We start from the raw sequence: 24,613 nt of genomic DNA, 5'->3' as shown, positions 1-24,613 counted from the left end.
GAACCTCGTTGTATCTCCATTTAAAATAAATCTACTATTGCTTTTATATTGCTATTTTTATCCGCGTTATTATTCATCTTGTTACTTATCATTATCATTATTATTATTAATATAAATCTAACTCATTATTGTTATTATTACATAATAATAAAAATGCTCTTCCAATTTATAGTTAATTAGCGAACATTAAATAAAAATATTTCCCATTTAATTTTTAATTAATAAGTTTTAAACATAGCTCAGTTATTTATATAAATTACAAATTACACTTTTATACAGATAATTAATCGGCATTTTAAAAATAATAAGTGATTTAATGATTAGATAATTTAATAATTTACTTTAGACGAGCGATTATTTTTTATGAACTTTTCGTAATATTACTTGAACTATATTTCCTGCGACCTTCAGGCCTTCACACTATTCGAAAGCTTAGGCGTTGAGTTAAGCCATTATTATATTTTAATGCTTATACTTACTTACTAATAATTATGAATATTATTATTTCACAATAAAACGAAATTATGGACTATGGTAAATAAATAAAACTTTGACTAAATTATTTTAGCAATAACAACAAATTACAAAATAAAGTATAACGAAAACGATATTAGTCTAACAATGGACAGAGCTAACAAACATGGAGAAAAACTAAACAACTTGATGTAACTTCACGCCTCGTGTACACATGGATGCTCATAGACCGAGAAGCTGGCCTCTTTGCATACATTTATTGTTTACGGTATGGTATCACCGTCAGGCCTCGTTAAAACTCTCAACAAGGTAATGTTGAGCTGAATCCTAGACCGCTAAGGAGGTTCCAATGCTGCCCATAGTTAAAAAACTATTAAATAATATATTTTTCAACGAAAATTTATCGTTCTATAAAAGTTCTAAAATAATTTACACTGTCACCAAGTTTTAACTGAGCTACGATGTGAATTTTAAAAAATTTACATTTAATTTCATAAAATAAAATTTATTAATTAATTAAATTGAAAAAATTTGAATCAAATATTTTTCTTTAAATCCAGAGACAAGGTAGTGTTCGCGCCAAGCACACCTCAAACGCAAAGGTGTGCACTGAATTGACGTGAGGGAATTTTTTCTTTTTAAATAATGATAATTTAATGTAAAGAAATATTTCAACAGTTGTTATGATATGAGTTTATTTATTGAACTACAATAAATAAACATCTATTTAATTTGACGACGTGAGGTTGGAACTCAGACCTCCTACTAGAAAAACAAAGGCAAAAGTAAGGCATATTTATCTGCGTACACAATAATAGTCATTCATAGGCTCAGAAAATTAACGATTTAACGCTAGTATGTAGAAACCGTAATGGTAGTTGCGATCACGGGCGATAGTTGTAACTTATAGTTATAACATTCGCAACTCCTCCCACAAGTGTAGGGGCGCGTTGACGTAAATAAGACAAGAGTTCACTTTTATATGCATATAAACTATATACATACATACATACTAACAGTTGTATTGTTTTATAAAATTTATAAAAAGGTTAGATATAACCTCGGGATTGCGGCACACCCCAGTCTAAGAGCGCGAAAAGTGAAAAAAATTCTTTGGCTTTTTCTTGCTTCTGAAGCGTTCGCCAACGCGTATCACGGTCTCTTTTTATTCCCACCATTTAAAATCCATGACATACGAACTCACAATAATAATAATATTTATAATAACAACAATATAATAAATATATAATGTATAATGTATACTTTTATTTAATGGGAGATTTATGGGCAACTATTACACAAACTTCTGATACAACGGATTTGAGTCTAGTCTCAGTCTATTATCATTAACGTTCACTGATTGCCGATCGCTGTTAAATATTTTTAATTAATTTTATAGCATATCAATTACTCGATCGCTCCACTGACGCTTAAACCGAATCCGGGTAAATTGGTTGACCTGCTTTTTAACAAATCAACACTTTGGGTCTAACTGCCTGTTTCTTGGCTTTTATTAATATATTATTATTTCTTGTTTTGTATCTCATCAGAGCTCTGATGCAATAGTGTCTTTAATAATACATGCTCGTGTAATTGAAACAAAAGACAGGTTGGTCACGCGAATTTAAACTTGTACATTCTTGACAACTTGTCGAGTGACTTAACTCTGTACTGAGAGAGGATGAAAAGTAATAACTCTATTTCACGGTGATGATCCTGTCGTCTTACATTTTGACAAATTTCTCCCGTTTTGTCCTTATTAACAATAATATTTAATTGTTATTATTTTCACTTGTCATAAATATCATTTATTACTATAAAAATTAATTGTTAGTTTATTTTAATAACTTTTAAATTTTTTTAGTGAAAACATAAATTTTTTACTTTAAATCTTGTATAGTTTCGCGACTAACAATTAATTTATGATAGTTAACTCTCCTAACATTATTTTAACACGACCATCAAAGTATAAATATTACCTGATATAATATTTATCCATCATAAACCAGTAATTGTTTGCTGTTGATACTTTTTCGAAACTCCTAAGATTACTTGCGTGACGCTTTTGATATTTCTGATAGAATCGTGACTAAAGGCATCTGAGATCGTGAGATCTCGAAGCTAATGCCAGAGAGAGGTCGCCCGGTAGTTCTCTGCTGTCTTACTTTGTCTCTATATATTTGATATGTTTAATAAATTCAAGCATATAAGTTTTAATAAATAAATAATACAAGCATTGAATAAATAAACTAATTTTTTCACATATTAAACACTGTAGGATTATTAGTACTAGCGCCGAGTATCGGCTTTAATTTATCCAGACATTAAATTTATTGTCTTTTAATTGTATCTTAATGGTTTATTGACTTTCAAAGAACTCAAGACATTTCTCTAAGGAAAAAAGTGTAATTATATTTACATTTATAGATCATATGTTCTAAACTCGATACATTGAGAATACGTGCGATTGAGAAAGGGTTCGTGGATAGGCGTGCCGAGTGGAAATGATATCTCTGCAGTCAGACCAAATGATGGAATTATTATTATTATCATTATTTTATATAAATATAATAATAAACACATTAGTGCTTTGAGGTTGTCGTGGTTAATTTAATGCCTTGGTTGTGTTTATTGTTTCAATTACAACATGTACGGTCCATTAAATAGTATAAATAAAATAATGTCAACTATTTCTTAGAAAGAGGCGCTGTGGCAGAGTATTTGTCGGTAAATAATTACAAAGAAATTAATAAATAGAGAGATTAAAGAAAACCGAAGTTATTAAACTGCTAAAAATTGTTGGGAACTTTTTTTTAACAAATAAATTATTACAGAAAAAATTCCACATGTGGAAACTAAAAAAAAAAATTATAAATTCAGCTTGTTAAAAATATCTTTTGAGTACTAGTTTATTTTTTAGATGAAATAAAAAAACTTGTCAGGTGTCAGCTGGTTTCAGAATCAGGATAATAAATAATAACAAAAAAAAAAAATCTTGAAAGAGTCAATAACAATTAAATGTCTTTTGTAAATATTAACGGTTGTTGCTCTTGCGTTTCGGCATCAGTTAAAACTGAATATTTATGGTGGAAAACGTCAGACGAGTGAATAAGATATCAAAAAGGATAATGCTAATAGAAGAGGCGACTAAGTCAAATGTTGGTATCTGGACGATGATTTAGGATACGAGTTTACGGGTAGTTGAGAAAGCTGATTTGAATCGTCGTCACGCTAGGGTATGTCCGATTTCTTTTAGCTGACCTCGAGACCAGGATTGTGATAAAATATTGCGAATGCGAATACGGGGTTTGTAAAGGAAGAGTGGAAACTAGTTGAGCATTAGATTTATCCTACAATCATCATCATCATCATTATGATTATCATTATCATAATCTTTTTCCTTTTATTATCATCTTGGTATTCATCACCATACAAAGATGTCGTAAAACACGAGGTTGGAAGAAAAAGTCAGGATTTCCGTTATAAATAGTTATTCAGGTGATGTCCTTGTCTCTTTTAATATTTGTATACGGGGAAATTTTTTTCTTCGCAGTATGATTTACTTTCTTAGGTTTGTGAATTATGGTTCATTGTATTTTTAGGATTTTAGTTTCCACCATTTTATATTCATAAAATATTATTTATAATTATATTAAAATAAAATTTGTTCATTTTATTTAAGGTTGTTTGAAAATTTTCAATAGAATAGCTATAATTATTTACCCTTCACGTAAATCGAACTCAAACTTTCTGCGTGTCGAAAGAAGTTTATTAATTTATTACATGTTACGATAAATTGATTAAGTGAATGAATGATTAATAATGAACATAAAAATTGACTAAACATTTTTATTTGATCGTAAACATTTTTTAAATTTAATTGAATCGATTATATAAATGATTTATATTCGAATTTATCAAATATTACAAGAGAAATTTAGTGTGTGTATAAAAACTAAAATCTTTACAGGCCTATAAAATCACGACCTTATTATTTTTGACCATGAAAAATTCAACAACTTTCTCATATGTTTTTGTACTCTATACTGGATTTATAACAAAAAAATTACAAAATTTGTTGAAAGTATATTACATATGTTCTCAACATCATTTGAAAGATTCCAAATTCTATGTAATGAAAGTTAAATAAATAGTACTCATTATAAACGATATCGTAATTTTTTTTATGACGAAAAAAGTTACATAAATAATAATTATTTTGGGTTAAAAGTGGTTTAAAAAGTTACCAAAACATTTCAGTCGTTGAAATACTAGGTAAATTTATGTTACCTTCAAACAAGTCAATAAATGCCTAGCTAGATCGTTAAAAAATGTCGAACACAAAATTAAGAGAACTTGTTAAAGGGTAAAATAAAATATATATATATATATATATATATATATATATATATATATATATATATATATATATATATATATATATAGCGTTATAGCTCATAAATTTATTCATGCATCAATAAGATGCATGATAACTTGTCTTGTTTCGACGGATAATCGATCCTACGCCGTGTATGTAATGATTATAGCCCTTCTCTTCCTCGTACAAGATCAACGTGAGAATCATGCTAAGATTTATGGTCGAGTATATGTATTCCGAGGTGGAGAACTAGCCAATGACTACTCATAATGAGGAGGTACACGAAACTTTAAGTATCGTTGGCTTTTTACCGTATTCTCTTTTTTTATGATCTTTTTTCATTTTATTGCTATCATGATTCTTGGTCTAACTTTTGTTATTGTTATTGTTATGTTTCATTTTCATTACTATTACACGTAACATTGTTATTTTATCGCCCGGTTGGACTGGTACATGTGATAAAAAATCTACTGATTGAAGAGAAATATTTTTTCTTCAAGAATTTTTGTCTTGAAACTCGTTTTCTACAACTTTGATCAAAAGTATCAAATTCTCTGTTTCTTCAATTAATAACAATTTCATTTTCCTTTAAGAACTTTATATTCTTGACTTGAAAAAAAAAAAAAAAAATTAATTAATTTCAACTGGTTCTGAAACATATTTGAGACTTATTTTGGAAAAAATTTAATTTGTCTAAGACTATAATTCGTGAGTAAAGAATTTTTTCTCTATATCCAAAAGTTGTAGGTGTTTAATGAGTGAAATTTATAAAATAATATTTTTTTTATTAAATCAAAGAATTTTTTTTTCAATGTAGTTCACCTAGTAAATCATTGAAAAATTATTAATTAAAAAAATAACAAATAATATAAGCTACATTTGAAATAACTAACGGTTAACAATGACATATTTAAACATGTAGTTTCATTAATTTTTATTTTGACTTCAATTTTTTTTATTTATGATGATATAAAGTACATTAATATTAGATGTTAATGTTAAATAGGGGAGAATTTTGGTCTCAAAAATTCGAGACCAAGAACTTCGTCAATACTTCAATTAAAAAATGAATATAAAATGATAAATTACAATATAAAAAAAAATATAATCATTAATTTCTTATCTTCTCAAGTAGTACATTGTGTCTTTAATTTATAATTAATTAGAGAAATGAAAAAACACATATCCTCGTGCTTTTCATTTTTTCCATCGATAATTTCGAGATAACAATCTTCATTACGTATACGTACTTTGCAGTAATGAAATCTTACGTTATAATTTATATCCATTATTTTATTATTATAAATACACGTTATGTTTTTATACTCATAAATTTCATTTTGGTCTTCCCATGTTAAATATTAAATATTAAATTCTTTTCCATTATTGCATAATCTCTGTTTTTTATTCGACTTCTTATGTGTAACACATTCCATCCAGTCACGAAGAAAGCTGCTTCACAAATAAAAATTAATAAAAAAAATTCTTAACTCCAAAAGCAAAGCAAGCTGTTAAACAAACTCTTATCTTTTTTGTGACAATCTAACTAAGAAATGCAGTAGTCTACACTCGTTGATACGCATAAATAATTTCGAAAGTGAAAATACAAATAAAGTGTCCAATCAATCGGAACACACACAGACACACGCCTTTACTCTCGAACCCAAGATCATGCTAATGCATTAATTTTCACAGCAATTTCGTAATTTATCGTTAAATCACTCCCAATTAAATTGGGGGCCCGTCAGTTTTCTAGATATCAATCAAGAAATTAATCAATTTTTCCGGGCGTCGGGCGTTAAAGAACATAAAAAAATATATAATTCATGCTGCAAATTCTACGTTATTCATATGCACATGCATGTTATATATTTATACACAAGGAACGCCTTAAGCCGTTGTAGCTGAAACTGTCCAGCATTATGCAAGCAATGCTCCAGTTTCAAAGTTCCCTCGCTGAATATTCCAACTCACTTTCACTCATTCACTCAAACTTATTTTATCCTCTTGCCTCTATATTACTCTTTACTTGATACACCCAACCTTACTATTACGATTCTTTCTCCTTCTCTCTCCTTCGCTTCCGTATTGCCTTTCTTTTTTAAAGCCAAATGTCTTGTCTTGTCTCTCCCTTGCCTTGATCAGTCTGCAGTAGTACTATACCTTTTAGTAGTAGAGCATTGCATTACGCCTTTACTTGTTCATTTTACTCTCATTCGCATGAAATGACTTTCACTTATTCTATTCTGTTAAACACAGACTTGATATAAATATATATATATATATATATATATATATATATATATATATATATATATATATATATATATATATATATATATATATAAATATACTCCTTCGATAAATACTGTGTAGTACCGGGTCCTCCACGTGGCTATTATTATAAACTTTTTACAAAGTAAATTGAAAAATAAGTCATTGTATTTAAATAATTCAATCAACACTTGAATTATTGTCGCTGTAAAAAATCCAACTACTAATTAATTTTTTATGCAGGCGGTTGACTATTTATTTATTTTACTTACATTAGTTTTTTATGTATAATGAATAAAATAAAATAAATGTGATGTTGATGAGAGAAAGGCATTACGAGGCCGTTCTCGAGGACGTTTGATATCGATCGATTTTCTTTAGATCACTATAAACTAAGTACATATATAAACCAGAATTTCATTCACTCGCATCGTGGCTCGTGATAGATACTCATCCTCTTTACTAGGCCTACGACTAGTATACTACTATATGTTCGATGTAATGCATTAGTATGTACACACAGTAAGTCAATGTCATTTATCCTCAACTCAAGTTCATCGGTATGCCAGCTACACGATTTCACCTGAGATGTATCAATGGATATTTATTCATAAGATTAATTGATTAGTAGATGGTTAATTGTATACGTGGTTTCGTTTTTTAGTTATTTATTTTTATATTGATAAGCATTACGCTGGACTTGAAGATAAGGAGATTAAGAAACGTATTACGTGTGTAGAATATTATGAAAAAATTAAGACATGTTAACTTAATCAACAGAATATATTTCTTGTTTTAATTCAATTTAATTTTTTTTACATTATTATTTTTCAAATATTAGAAAAAAATAAAATTAAATTAATTTTAACAATTTTTAAAAAATGCAAAATATAAATTTAAACTTTAGTTAAATTCAAAATTAATAATAAGAGAAATGAAAAAAAAAAAAAAAATTTTTTTTAATGATTACTAAATTACGAAAATAAATTTTTATTAGTGTTCATAATAATAAAATATACTTATTTCAATAAAAAAAAAGCTATAATTTGCATATTAAAATTGGCGGAATAAAATTATTATGTTATCTAATAAATTGAATTTCTTTTAACACTAAAGTTTCTAACCACTAGCTCAAGATGAATCAAGTTATCACTTGTAGCTCGAGACAATCGAAATCATTTACTTATACATTATATAAAGTATCAGGTGAAACATCCTGTCTACCATAAAGAGTAATCCGAGTGATAATGTAGTAACAAGTAGCTGAATTTTCACTCTAGTATTTAGATAATAAATATAATTAAATAACTGCCAGTGAACAGTTAGTAAACAGGTAATTTATTTTTATAAGACATTCAAATTCATTATATTACAATGAATCGTACTTATTAATTACTATGTATAATATAAATATACTTAGTTTATACTTTATTTAAATTGGCATTATTTTTATGCAGTCATTAACCGTTTTTTAGTCTAAAAACTGCCAAGTTAATTGTCAGCGTTCTCTAATCTCTAACAGCATATTTATATTTCCTCGTTAAATGTATTTAGCGAGACATCATTAAATAACTATATTTATGTAGTAGGAGATTAACAATAATCGTTTATCTTTTAGGAAAAAAATCTACAATGATTACTCGCTCATTAACTGGTTATTAATGAAGGGAAGTTAATAAAATGAATCTTTGAGATTGACGTAAGGATTTAATATATTTATTAAATAAAAATGAATTGTTACTTTGATCTAAATTTTTTTTTTATTATTTATTTATTTAATATTAACCGGAGGTTATTTTTATAATTATCATTATCTAATATCTGGTAATAAATGTAATAAATAGTTACCCGATAATTTTCTAAAAGTATTAAAAAGAAAGTGACAATAAAAAAAAAAGTGATTGTCTATATCGGAAACTTGGAATTTTATTTGATTTGAAATTACCGCAATTATATTTTTTATATACACTTAGATATTTTATTTAATTTTTATCTCGGGAGATTATAAAATTATTGTTAACGTTTTATAGTTACAAAACAATTTAATAAACCTCGGGTCGAAGAATTATTTTAAATTATTTCACTAAACCAAATTTTCGTATTAAGTATACAGTTAAAGTGATGAGTGATGAAACGTCAAGTGTTATGAAAAAATACATTATTTCTATTGTTTTAAAAGTGTTTCTTAATAGCGCCACTCGAGTAATTCATTAATAGAGAGTAGGAAAAATTTTATGTTAAATTAAATTGACATAAAGACCATTATAACTTACAACTTATAAGTTATTATAAACACGTCCCACTAACCCGCTTTAATCTGCAGCATAATCTTCCTTTTCTAAAGCATTACATTTGCACATTTTGCTGATGACGAGAAAATTGTTTAATTTTTTTTTCCTTTTTTATTTCAAATTTAAATTTCTTCTTAACTAATAGAGAATGTTGGTTTAAATATTCATTAATGTTATTTATTGTACGTAAACATTTAGAAATTTCTTTGCTTGCAATATTGTAAATTTTTTTCTATAATTTATTAAGTGTTTAACATTATAATGGAAATAAAACTATCAAATAATCACCTACAATTCAAAAATAAACATTAAAATATTGTCGAAAGTAAAATTTTGTTTGAAAAATTGTAATTTAATTGTTTTTAATTTTATTTTCTAAAGAATTTTTTAATGTATCAAAAAAATGATTAAGCATGCTCATTTAAATTCAAATCGTTAAAATTTTTGTTACACACTACTTGCATAAATTATTCAAATTATAAAAATTTGTTGATTTCACTCCAAATATTTCAACATTAAACACGAACTATTAATATAATTTAGAAAAGTAGTTTAGAGGATCGAAAAAATATTGCAGCAACAAACTAAAAGATTATTTTGTTATTGGTAAGAATTCAGGTAGCCGTTGTTGTTGATATTCCTTCCTATATTTTTCTCCATGTTCTACATCCATACTCATGTTTTAAATGTACAAGTACTTGAAACAAGGTCGACCAAAAATCCAGTTACTTTTCACTGCATATCTTACGTAACAAGATCTTATAAATACACTTTCCGTGCATTAAATCCTTGCAGGATATATATGCAGGAATCGAAAGGAACTGGTGGACAAATTTAAATAAAAACATTCACCTTATTGAAAAAATAATAAATATTCCTATGTAGTTTTTTATCAATACCACCAACTACGTAGTTAATGATATTCATACCCGAGCATATCAATTTATTCAATATTCAACAAAAAAAGATATAAAGTTACCTTATAAACTTATACTATTTACTTCAGTGTTGACGGATTCAAAACTAAATTTATTGAATATTAAATAAAATTATTGAATATTATAGATTATAGATTACGCAATTGAGAAGTAGGCAGATAGTTCTATAATACAAATTAAATAATCCGATAACAAAATAAAATAACCATATTTTGACTTTATTTCGAATAACAGTTGTTTAAGTGATAAATACCAGTGATTAAATTTTTTATTGTTGTAATTCATTAATCTTCATTGTATTTAAATTCGTTACTCAGTCATTTATCGCACTTGATAATAAATTTAATGCTAACATTGTAGACATTTAATATAATACTTGAGGATTTACTAAACAACCGTGAATATTATTTCAGTAGCCGAACAAGTACAACTATGAGTACTATACCAGTAAGAAGTACTTACTAATGTAATGTAACTACAACTACAAGCACTAGTTGTGACGCAACACGATAAATCCCGTTCGATTTCTTCTAGACTTTATCTAAAGCCTGTTTTCCTTCGTGTGCTTATTTTATTTTTCTCTTTCTCTCGGAAGGCTTTTTCACAGTCATGAAACAGGTGTCTAAAGCCACACGCACATAATTACATTAAATTTACTTTTTATTCGATTAATAACTAAAAAAAAAATTAATAAATTTCAAGCAGAAATTTTTATTATTAAATTGAAAAAATAATTCTTGTAAAAACAAACAAATCAATTTTTAAAGTTACACAATTTATTAATTTCACCTGACATTTATTTATTCGTTATTGATATTAAATAGCCAGCTGTCAATTAATCTTGTGAGCTTATATATGATAAATATTCATGGTGGTCAATACTGGGACTGCTTTTGGTTATATTACTGTTAACGGTGATATGGCGAAGTTGATGACGAATGACGGATGGCTTTAATAATAAATACACGCGGAAATGTTATTTGTTCGCTGTTGCTGAGCTGTAAAATTAATAATAATGGTTGACGTACATATAAGAATGTATAACAGGAATAAACAGTTTGCTGAATTATCGGAAAGCAAGACGGTTAACCGGCGTCGATATGTGCAATACAATATAATCACAGTTGACGCCCCGTAAGTTGAATTGCACGGAAATAACCTGTGGATTTTTGCTGCTCTTCCAACCAACGCGAATGCCCACGGGATTTACAAGTTACATATTATAGTTACAGTCTTATTTGATCTATATTTATGTTTATATCTATATATTTATACTGGAAAGACTAGAAGAAATAAATGTGTGCATGTGTGTGTTAAATTAGTGAGGAGTATAGGAGAATAGAACTGGTTAGGTCAGACAGAAGTCGACACGGATGAGCGACCATAATTTCGCTAAATTTATCGAGATTTGCTTTGTAAAAAATACTTTTATAATTGCGTTTTAATGCTCAGTATAATCGATTTTTAATCATTATTATTATCATTAGGCGGCTTTTATTATTATCAATTAAAGTTACGAGAAGTAAAGTTATTTCAACACGGAATTAATACGTGACTTTAATTTCGAATTTTTGTATTATTAGTATTTTTACTGTCAGCTAAATATATTATGCAAAAAAAAGTTGAAATATTGTCATTAATCATAAAGAATTATCTTTTACAGTGAATTTCTTTCCCTCCGAGTGCTAGTACAAGTTATGTCTACAATAATAATTATGAGTTATTTCAATGCAGTTATTTTATTTACTGCATTTTTTAAAATAATTTATTCTGACATTTTAAACTAAGATCGATTTTTATCTACCGTGATTAAAAGGCTGTTTTATTGACAGTCGATTGTGAAAAATGACGTTTCTAAATGAGAAATATATTTTTGATTTGAAAAACTTTTCAAATTATAAATAATTCAATCATTAACAAATTAAAAATTCTATTTATTCAGTGAAATATTTAATTAATCATTTTAATAATAATTTATCTAGTCGCGCCATGTTCAAGTTCAAATCTCATATCTCTTAATTAAAATAATTGTTTAACCTTTTATTAAATCAATTTTCAATGTCTTTATTTAATAAATAAAAAATAAATTAATCAAAAATAGAAAAAAAAAAATCTTAAGAGTTAAACTCTTAAGAATTTCCTTTCAAAAATAATAATTAAAATCACAACTAAATATCTAGGTTAAAATATAGTTTTACAATTCTATAACTTCCAAGTATTTTAATAATAAAAATAAATTTATTACCAGTTGTAAGAATAAATTAATTAACGATTCATAAACAATTATAATGAATAATGACATTAATAACAACAACAACGTTATTAAATATTTATTGCTTAACTACTATAATGATTACAATTAAATTATATGACTTTTAAAAAGTATTTACTACAATTTAAAACAATGTTATATTTTTATAAATCGGTGCTTATAGTTACACTCTTTAAAATTACACTTACATAACCATCATTAATTTTATCATCATTACTTTGTTACAGGATGCCAGAGAAATACTCCAAGAAGTCCTCGGGCGAGTCGAAACGACGCAGCACTTGAATTCGAGTGTCCCGAGGAGTTTGGGTACTATCCCCATCCGCGGGACTGCACTCAGTATTACGTGTGTGTTTTTGGCGGTGCACTTTTAGAGTCATGTACCGGCGGGCTTATGTACAGGTACAGTATTGCTTAATCTCAATAAAAAATATTTAAAAAACCTTAAAAAAATAAAAATAAAACCAGTCACCGGACAAATTTATCCTTTCACTTAATCGTTTTTATTTTATTTTAAAAAAAATAAAGCCGAGAGCCAAACCCGAAAATCCCAGTAATTATTTATCTGTAAGAGCTACACTTACAGTAAGAGAGTTTAAGTTATTATTACAAAAAATGGGTACGGAAACATTTATGTAAAAGCAGGGTTCATACTCTAGAGCCTCAAGTCTTGGGACATCGTACAGTACATTTATATATATATATATATATATATATATGTATATCTATACTTTCATACAATATATTACTTTGTATTTAATTTAATATGAAGAGAATCAAATGAAAGTGAGAAGCCTGAACATTAGACTTTCGGTAATCATAGACTCTGTACAGTACACTCTGGTATAAATAAAAGTATGAAGTTTTATATTTGACGGCTCGACTCTCATATAAACTACCACATACACCATATTTACCGCATACAGCAAGTAAACTACTCCGTATTGAGAATCAGTTTCTCATTGCAAATCCAACTATTGTTAAGACTGTCGTCAGCTAACAAGCCGTGGGACTTGATCCTTCAACATAATATTATATGGACAAACGCGAGGAAAAAAGTTGTAAAAACTAGAACTACTGACGTGCGAATTCCCTCTTTTTGCTTTACATATTTATCTACGCTATTGTTTTAGTCGGAACAATTAGTTCTTTTAATTATTTTCAAACTAAAAACTAAATTCTATTGATGTTAATTAGCAATAATGGTTAAGATAAATATCCAGATCTAAGGTTTTATTCATTCTTACCTTTTAATTCAAGCAGTTTCGTCGGATATTGAGATTTTGTGATAAATTTTATTTATTTAGTTGAAGTAAATATTATTATAAAATTTATTTAATGATTAGCAAAATTATTATATAATATAATTTTGTCAAAATAACTTATCAGAATACTTTTCAATTTTATTTCAAGATTCGAAAGTAATGATTTATCTCTTAATTTAATCTAGAGTCGAATTTTAATTAAGATTATGTCGTTTTAAATTTTAAAACCTTTAACATTTTAATTATTAGAATTTTAATATTGGATACTTAATAATTCATTAATTTTTTTTTTAATAATTAAATTAATTTTGATAAAAATTTAAAAATTTTAGAAACTTTCTTTAAAATTAATAACTTTTTTCAGCTTATTTAATTTTTTAAAAATTTTTCAATTTCTTAATCGACAAAAATTTATGATTTTTTATTGACAACAGAAATTCGTCCAAAAGCTTCAAATTTTCAATATATCAAAACTATAATGTTTAAAAAAATAAAAATTAAAAAGATTAACGTCAAAAAAAAAATAAATAAATAAACTCCAATATTTATAAATTTGTTATCCGGTTGGCTGAATAAGTTTACCAGTCCAAAAGTCTCACGCGCTTTGAATAGTAAAAGGATATTTACCCGTGGCCGTATCCTACCCCTGGAATAAAAAATGATGGCTGTTTCGCCACACCCAGGTCACCGTTGAGTCGAGTCACGACGCGTGTTCAGAGTAATGTTATAGTCTGTCGTTATTTGTAAAAAATGCCAAGCATATGTGTATACATATGTGTAATATGTGCATTTATTCAAAGGATAAGTTCGATAATACACCTTCTAAATATTTCATTTTACCCCGTGCAAGTCATAACAACACACGTAATATAAATAAATAAATAAATAAACAAACAAACAGTTTATTTATTTATAATGTGACATACGCTAAAATCCACGAGATTTGTAACCGAATGTTACAAATCTCTAGATAACGTGATTCAATTAAGGATAATCAAACGACAGTCTTGTAAAGCCAAATACGCGATATCGCAATTTAATTCTTTTAGCATTTTCTGGATTATTACACCATGAAATTAGCCCAGGGGTATTGATTATTAGCTATTTTATTTCATTTAATAATAAACTTTTTAAATCATGTTTTCCCCGGAATGGACTTATACATAAAGCGGTAATGACTAAAATAAAATGTCATTAAATTCCGATTGTCGTAAAGTCATTTATTATTTGTCAGTTGTAAATATTTTCCGATTTACTAAATTGGAAATATAGAAAGGAGTTGCCTCTACTAGATTTGATCCAATATTTTCATGCTGAGCAACAGAAAAAATAAATTATCATTGTTAACTATCCACATTACAATTATATTTTATGTAACAATAATAATATTTAATAATATCGAGCCGAGATTGGTGATCGGTGATCTAGATCCCACGCAATCATTGCGACATATCATCTGGTAAGTGGATAAATATAGACTGATAAATATTTATGCATTGTGCTTGCTTTAATTTATATAATATAATAACTTTGAACTATACTGTGCTGTACCGAGGGATTGATAGGAACAAACAGCGAAAAGGAATCCGAAAGTCAAAGAAAGCAAGGTCGATTTGTGATCGATTGGTGCTCGAAGGCACGCGCTAAGATATAAATCTAAATTGTTTCACCTCCCGGTTGGGTTAAGTTCTTTTATGTTATGTATTATCGACAATAATATAAAACATATACGATATACATTAACAGGCCCAGGTGATACTTGCCTATCAACAAGATTTACTAGTATATATACTTTTCTTATTAACGAGATTTTTATCAGACTGTTATTTACTTTTTTGATTTTGTTTAATGGTTTATGCTGCGCAACCTTTGGTCTACTTTATTTTTTACCTAACAGTACCAATTATAATAATGCTATTTAATTAATTGATAGTTGTTTTATCTTATTTTGATAGTTAATAAACGATAGCAATAAATCATACGTCTCAATCAGGCTATTGAGATATATACTATGTAAGCATCCGGTTAACTTAAAGAAACACTTTGCCAGTAAAAAAGATAGTAATTAATTTTTAATTTGATATTGATTTAATTAAAAAGTTTATGATACTTAATTACGGGTTATAATTTTTTTTTGAGCTTTTTGTGTTATTAATACTTAATGGGTTGTATTTTTTAGTCACGAGCTCCAGACATGCGACTGGCCACGTAATGTTGGCTGCCAAAGCAGTTCTGCTGCTAATCAGGATGTCGAAGATGAAGATCCTTTATTGGAACGGTAAGCTGTTTTTTTAATTTTTTTTATTTATGACCATTAATTTATAATAATTAATTCTGAACTATTTTCTTTAGATTTTTATATATTCATAAAATGGGTAATATTAAAACTATATAACTTTTTCACGAGTTTTGCTCACTCTGAGAAAATACCATGAGTTTATTGGCTTTAAATAATTAAATTATTTCTTCATTAGTATCGGATTAGAATTTGAAAAAAAATTAAATTAAATTAAAAAAAAAAAAATTAATAATTTTTAAACTTGTAAAATTTCTTAAAAAAAAAAAAAAAAAAAAACGATTGATTGATTTTTAGATAAATATTTCAAGGAGACGATTGACAGATTAAAATTCGAAATCGCATTAAGCAATTTTTGTCTCATTATGTAAAAAAAAAAATAATAATAATGATAACAACAATAATAATTACAATGATAAAGATAATAATAGTGATACAAAAAGTTGAGCAATAAAGTCTCAGTAGTCATTATAAATAGCAGACAAAAGTGTATATTCAACAATTTCACATAGTGCATTATATTATTTTTGAATGAATAGAGAAAAATACATAAAGACCGACAATAATATAATTACGGTGTACATAAAACGATGAGTTGTTATTCCAGAGTAAGTGAAACTGTCGGAAAATTTAATTCAACCGAGTTTACTACCGGTATATAGCTTAGTGCTTAGTAATTCACATTAGTATTAGTAGATCACCGAGGCGCCTGAAAATTAGGTCCAGTTGCATTATTAAGAAGAAAAAGTTTCTTAAAAGTTAATCGTGGTAATCTAGCGAAGTTTAGTGTTGGTGTGTTGCCGGAAACATTGTGCCGAGTCATGAGTATTATTTATATACCAGATACCAAGGAATAGAGCAGGGATCTCTGATTATAGTTGCGAGCACTCCTGGGAATCCAGGCTAACTATCCAAAGAGCCTTTTGATCTCGCTAATTTTCTTCCTTATACCTCTTAGGCCTCTTGCCCTTACTCCCCTGTAGCTATTTGCTGAGCGATGCTTTTTACATTCAATTATTGCACTCTTTACCTCAATAGCTCGTGGATATATCACATTATTTAACCGTAATTATGATCATTGGCCCTCTATTACTAATCCCTAATACACTGTTATGCTATCGCTGTTTTCCTCCTCGTATCCACTCATCAAAGATTTTAAGGCGAAGCTTGTGGTTATAATTGCACGCACACCTTTGACGCGAAACCAGGTGTGCTCACTTCTCTTAATATCATTTACCGTATATTATTATTTGGGGGAAAAATTATGCATGATGTAATAGTAAACATTTATTTCAAATTCATTTTTTAGTTTTCTTATTTCAAGATTTTTTTTTTTTTTAAATCTTTAAAATTAATTGTAATCTAAATTTGAAATTATATTATTAAAAATTAAAAATTTTCTAGTATTTTTTAAGTCAAGAAAAATGACTAATATTTAAACAATTGAATTTGTTCCAGAGCCGCAAAGGCAGAATCTCAGCAACGGCAGCATCAGCAGCGTCAACCAGTCCACCGTCAGCAGGTTCAGCTAACCTCTCCATCCCCGTCTCTGTCGCAAGCAACAGAGCGTCAATCTCACCACCGTCCCCAGCAGCAACATCAGCACCGAACGTACCCCGATGAGGAGTACGAGCCAGCATCGGAGATCGAAAGCGACCGTCAACAGCGCGTTTACCGCGGCCAGCCATCAACGATCGGTCAAGTCCAACGAGACCGGGACGGCCTCAGGAGGAACATTATTTCCGTAAGTCCAACGCACCCGTCTCACCCCGCTTCCATCACATCTCCACCAACACCACCACAGTCGTCCGACGAGGACAATGATAGTGTGGGACACGAGACAACCGCGAGTCAAACAACAACTAAAGATCGCAACTCGTCTATCACAACTCTCACAACAACAACAACAACAACAACAACAACATCAATGTCTTCATCTTCGTCTTCGACTGCTAATTTCCCGACGAGGTCAAACGTCGGTCAATCACGCGATAGAAAAGATTACGCGATTTATGAGGCAACCAGACGTAATTACATTATCGTCAGCTCGCCTTCACCTTTCAAGCTGCCTCCTCGAGAAGATACAGACAAAGATAAAGACAATTACGATGATGATCAACCGGCTGTAACGACACTTCAATCCATTAGAACGCCACCCGTGCTAAGTGATCAACCTTTCCAGGTAAATGTTGTTCCTGATCAAACTGTCAGTCCTCCAAGTACTATCGATGCTCTTCCAGACGTCGACTCGACAGTAGTAACTCACTCAACCTCTAATTCTAATTCTCAGTCCCAGTCGAGCAGGTTTGATGATCTAGAGCAAAACGAAATCTCAGTGAGCCCACCGGCGCCTCGAAAACGCCCGACCTATGACTTTTACGATGAATCTATTGGCAAAAGTAATAGCAATTACATCATTGGCACGTCATCCTTGAGACCCAGAGTTAAATCACGAATAGCGAACCGAGGAAGGGAGAGATATCACGGTTCTAATTACGTTACCATGAAAGTCGTCCGCAAGCGGCCGGTCAGTGACCGGGACCAGGATACCAAGGATTCGTTCAAAAGTGACGTGAAAGTTCCACTTAGCCGGTCAACTACTCCTTCTACCCAAACGCCTTCATCATCACCAACGACACCGTCATTACCATCAACATCAGCGGATCAGCGCAAAAATCAAAAGATCCTTCACTTGCCTCAAAAGGTCCTAGCCGCTACCGGACCCGGCAAATCCGACCGGTTAGACGATACGCCCACGACACTAAGCCCGCTCAAGAGAGCCTACATAATGAGCAAGCTCCAGCAGCAACGGGATCAAGAGGACGTTGAAGGAAATGAAATATCCCCGGCTTCAGGTCTTCAACACCAGTACAAGTCTTTCGACTCAAAGAAACATGACATCAGACTGCCCCAGACCTTGACGGGCAATTCTTCTATCACCTCTACCACTACTTCTGTGTCTAAGACCATGTTAACAGGAGTAGCAGAAGTTAAAGCTTCTACTAAAATTGTTAAGGCTACTTCTTTGTATCCCGCTAAAGTGGAACTCTCGACAACGCCAACACCATTCCGACATGTCCCGACAGCGGAGATTGAGAAGAATGAAATATCAGCGACATCTTTAAACCTGACACCGGTTAAACTATCGGTGGTAAATCAACCGAGAACTCGTCATGACAAAAAAGATCTGAGCGTATCTACAGAAGCTTCTTCCTTTTCTTCTTCTTCTTCTACTACGACTACCACTATGAGTACTACTACTGATTCTTCCACTACAAGTGCTACTGCACTACGGCAGCAATACTCAGGACAGCGTAGGATCATCACGACACTCGTAAGTCAAGTCCAACACGTTCCTTCAATTGGCTCTGACTTCTTCTATCGGGTTCTGAAACCTTCAATTCTAAACAATCCATCAATTACAAGACATCAAGATCTTCTTGGCAAACTTATTAATAAATAATATTAATATTAATAACAGTAGAAAAATGATTAATAATAATATTAATAAAACAAAGTATTATTAACATAAAACAACTTATTTAAAAAAAAAAAAAAAAAAAAAAAAAAACTAAATACATAAATAAAACAATGACAAAATTAAACTGTGATCAATTGCAGACGTAATCGATTGTGTCACCGACCATCAATAATTAATTCGTCTGGCAGATGTCTCGTGTTTCCTTACGGCAACGAAATATTTAACATAATAAATGCCTCTCTGATATTTCCTACAGTATTTTGTAAAAGAATTATGCAAAATAACTCTAAAAATTAAATAAAAATAATGAAGGAGCCGATGTATGTAGGATTAATGTACCTCAGTGCTGGTCGTTAAGTCAAGAGGCGACGTAAAGTAGCGTTTGACTAAACAAAACGGACGACCCGTGAAATCGCGTGGGCCCGTTACGTGCGTGACGGTTTATCCATTTACGTCTCTGAAAGTATAAATAAAAAAAAATTAAAAAAATATAAATCAAGTACCTAGTACCTAATAATAAAATAGTTAATAAATGATGGGCATTCTTAGTCTTAACTCTTACTCTGTACTGTATTATACTAGTTGATGTACATGTAGCACGTCTTTACTCGACCATTCTTTCATTCTTTCCATACAAGCTAATACCTACTCTTTTTCTCTAACGACCATCAAGGACTTCCTTTGTGGTCATTATTATTCTCTATAGTAATTAGCAAGCTTCATTTTTTAGTCTAACACTCAGTTTATTTTATTCCAGGAGAGAGAGAAGGAAAGCTTCGCGCGCATTCAGACAGACAGTCCTTACAGGTAATTATTTTTATTTATGTATGCAATATACTGCTGTAACTAGTTTTATGACATTTCATACTTATTAGTAATTATTAAATGCTTAAGATAATTTAAATGTTTGATCATTAAAAATTACCACAGAACTATTCCTTCGGAGAATCCACGTGTCGTAAAAACCACACCGTCGACACCTGCCGTTCCAGCTCCTACTATTTCAAAGGCCTACTACGATCATGATAGTTATCCTTACTATCTCTACGACGATGACGTTTCTATTTATAAGGACGATGGTGAGTTTTCAAATTATATTTATTTGCATTCATTTTATTACTTTTATTATAAAAAAAAAAAAAAAATCAGATATTTAATTATCGATTATTATAAAATCTTCCATTTTTTTAATTATTTATCTCTTACAGATTATCCCCAGTACGCTCTCAACCAATCAGTACCAATCCAATCTCATCCTCCACAACAGCAAACCGTTCGTATCGCCGAGGTCACACCAAACTCAAAGGCTTACACGCAAAAGTCAAAGAAAGTACCCGCGAACGATGTTAATAAGTATAATTTCAATTCAGAAGTCACTGCCGCGGATTACGACATCTATGATAACCAGGTAATTACTGAGAACATTTTACTTCTATAAATTAAAATTATTTGAAACAAGTTAGTTATTAAAGACTCGATAAATTGACTGTTTCTTAATATAAAATTCCAGTTTTCTCATTTTATTTATATTTATTCTCAAAAATAATTTTCAGGGTCACAAGAATAAATTCCATATCAACGATCAGCAGTCTTACAGGTAAGAATAATACTCACCAAAACAAAGCCCGTAAATAATTCGGGTAATTAATTATTTAAACTTTCATTTTACTGTTGATGCTACCCATATTAAAAAATTCCCAGTCGTTGAACTCGGTGAATCTTGCATTTAATTAAAAGTAGTCAAATAAAGGATAGGCATACAAAAGTTAACTTGTAATTTATTATTTATTATTTATAATTTAAAATTTTATAAATGTGTAGGCCAAACAGCATCAGTCCTCAAGTGGTTCACGTGACGACACCAAATGCCATTGATGCTTACGTTCCATTAACGACGACGACTCAAGCCCCGCCGACGACAACTGCCCGTCCTTACACGACAGTAACTGTTCCAAGGTGTGTAGAATTCAACAAATAACAATTATATTTAACATTTTACATTCATATCTCGTATATTGTATCTTTACCTCACAACATACCTCACAATACAATGCAAGTATCAATATAACGGCGAATTAATGTCAATAAATTACCATCATTGCGTTAATTTAAGGCCACGTAAATACAAACCCTTGTTTGGCCGAGACCTAATTTTAATTCATTATATTTAATGCATTCAATCTTCACTTACGTTTATTCATTCCAAATTCAGTGACTTAAAAAATAAAATTTAATTGCTCTCCTTTATTCACTTTCACCCTAATACTTCATATTCTATCTGCAGTGAACAGGTACACATAAATATAAATCCATGTGTGATATATATATATATATATATATATATATATATATATATATATATATATATATGTTGTATTATTAACTTTCGTTTTCAATCCGGAAGTTGCATTAATAAATTCATTTTATTTAACAGCCGAAGCAGACAAAACGTTAACCGAGGAACTGCACCACCGTAAGTTATAATAACTCATGTAATAAAAAATAACAATTAAAGTGGTAATAACTACAATAATAATTATTATTATCACCATTTCTAAAATATTTAGCTCATCAAATGGTGACCTATTGAGAAATAAATGCACACATCACTCGACGACAGTTAAATCGAGCGTTTATCCCATTAATTATCTTAAGTTAATTGATCTTCAAACGTATTTGACATACTGATTATATAATTACAACTATTTACTATCTTTTAAGTGTTTACAATAATAAATACTGTAATTATTTGTAATCCATTAGCCTCGAATCAGGATTATATGGTTGTAATAATATTACACGATTACATAAACGTCAATTTAAATGTTGCGCGGTATTTAAATTAAAATTTGGACCTAAAGAGTCGTTATAAATATAAAAAACCAATTTAATTATTGAATTTAAGTTTATTTAAACTTTTAACAAGCTGGAATTTATTTTTTATTTTATTTTTTATTAAATAAAACCCCGTTTTTATTCTAGACGACTACGCCCAACACTAAAACCATCTACGGAAATAGTCTCAAAGGCCCAGGAGTTTGTTGACATCTACAGACATCCACCATCAAGACCAGCACCAATTTATCCTACGCCTCAGGTAGACAAACCAGCAGCCAAATGCCGCAAAGATGTTTGTTTGCTTCCGGATTGTAACTGCGGTGGACCTGATATTCCAGGTAACCCACATACTTTTATTATTATATTTATTTATTCTCAATCATCAACGTCACTTTTTGATTTAAGTATACAAGTAATTACATCAAATTAAACGTCATTATTATTATAATTCATTTATTTATTTATTTTAGAATTACAAAATAATATTTTTATCGATCTGTTGACTATTCAAAAGAGTCTGTAGCAATAACGAATCGAGCGTTGCGAAACCGGTACATCATAATGGACATGACCACATGGACTATTTATAAATGTGGTTGGTCATTTATTTAAGATAAGATGAGTTGGTGTCTCTTTACTCAAACATTTTTTATTTTAACTGTGTTTAAAAGACTGTGTAACGGTATAGATTTGTAAAACAACTAGACACAGTGCTTGTTACACATTCGCCAATTTGCTAATAAGTCAAGCTTGTAATAATTGTTTTGTATTTTTTTTTTTTATTTTGTATTGAAGCTGTTGTCATTATTATTATTATTATTATTATTATTATTATTATTATTATTATTATTATTATTATTATTATTATTATTATTATTATTATTATTATTATTATTATTATTATTATTATTATTATTATTATTATTATTATTGTTATTGTACTTAAGCATATGAGTAGATATATTAATAGTTAGCATATTTTAGCACAATGTGCGATGATGACTAATAACAAAGACTTTCATCGTTAGCCAATGTACAATTGAATATGGTACGTCCGAAAACCATTACATTACATTATATTGAGAACGTGGATGTCAATGCTGATGAAGAACAGGCATGTCAATTGTCTGCATTGCAATATACTGCTTACCGAGTTCAGTTACTTTCACCGATTCTAATATTACATACGCTACGCATTGCGCGGGACATTCGAAAGTGAAATAGATCCGCATATATATCTCTACACATATAAATATAAATATAAATAAATATATACTTTCATAGAATAGCGGAATACAGTAGAGCCCAATTAACGTTTTATTCGTCGCACGCATCTACTCTGTGAATGTTCTCATGCGTAAAGACAATCACATTATGTCTCTAGACTAAACTCAGACATTGTGCCCGGCTGAATATCAAAAAATTTTATTATTTAAATTTCGAAAAAAGATAAAAAATTTACTTTTAAATTACATTTAATGTGAGTTTTTTTTTTTTTTTTTTTAATTTTGTCGAGATCAATATAATTATAATGTAATGTATTATTAACATAACTTCACTGTGGGTGAATTTAAGTTAAATTTCCTGTAAGCTATCCGTGATTTAGAGTCATTAATTCAGTAGGTTATTTTCTAATATCAAATATATTAGGTAATAATGAATGAAATATAAAATTGAAGTTTAGTGTTATCATTTTTAACAATTTCTCTTATCTAGAGACACAGAATACAGATGAAAATAGTCACGCTTCGCGGTTATTTATATATAAAATCACGGCAGGGGAAAAACATAGATTGACCAGTGAAAAAACCAAACTTTCGACGGATTAAATTATAATTTAACTGTCATTTACCTTTTATTTATTTACGGATTAAATTAATTTATAAATTATTTATATTTATCTCAGCGTTTATCTAATGAATAGTTTATTCGTATTGTCCTGAAGAGTTTAGTTTTCCGCGTTATCAGTTGTGTAATTCATCATGAGATTAATGTAGCATTTAACGACCATGAAAACGGTATTGCCCTCGGCTTAAACCGTCTAATCAACAATAAAATCTATCGAGACTCGAGACGTTTTTATTATTGCACCTCTAGTCAATATAT

The 24,613-nt window shown here is 29.4% G+C and overlaps 1 protein-coding gene across 6 annotated transcripts in view; it reads left to right on the top strand.

Annotated features, from left to right (window-relative positions):
- Cda5 (Chitin deacetylase-like 5) overlaps positions 1 to 24,613 on the top strand; it is a 45,720-nt gene that overhangs the window by 16,874 nt on the left and 4,233 nt on the right. For 3 of the 6 annotated variants that reach the window (XM_074247918.1, XM_074247919.1, XM_074247917.1), the window contains 10 exons: positions 12,855 to 13,029; positions 16,072 to 16,170; positions 17,647 to 17,932; positions 20,427 to 20,476; positions 20,600 to 20,748; positions 20,878 to 21,077; positions 21,223 to 21,266; positions 21,491 to 21,625; positions 22,104 to 22,142; positions 22,652 to 22,845. In XM_074247918.1, coding sequence (XP_074104019.1) covers positions 12,855 to 13,029; positions 16,072 to 16,170; positions 17,647 to 17,932; positions 20,427 to 20,476; positions 20,600 to 20,748; positions 20,878 to 21,077; positions 21,223 to 21,266; positions 21,491 to 21,625; positions 22,104 to 22,142; positions 22,652 to 22,845 — 1,371 coding nt within the window. The other 3 variants (XM_074247914.1, XM_074247915.1, XM_074247916.1) reach the window with 2 other exon arrangements.

Source organism: Cotesia typhae, unplaced genomic scaffold (assembly GCF_013202065.1).
Source record: "Cotesia typhae breed Kobodo isofemale line unplaced genomic scaffold, CoteBio_Ctyphae contig_5, whole genome shotgun sequence".
NCBI classification, from domain to species: Eukaryota; Metazoa; Arthropoda; class Insecta; order Hymenoptera; family Braconidae; genus Cotesia; species Cotesia typhae.
This window is presented reverse-complemented; position numbering and strand designations above follow the sequence as displayed.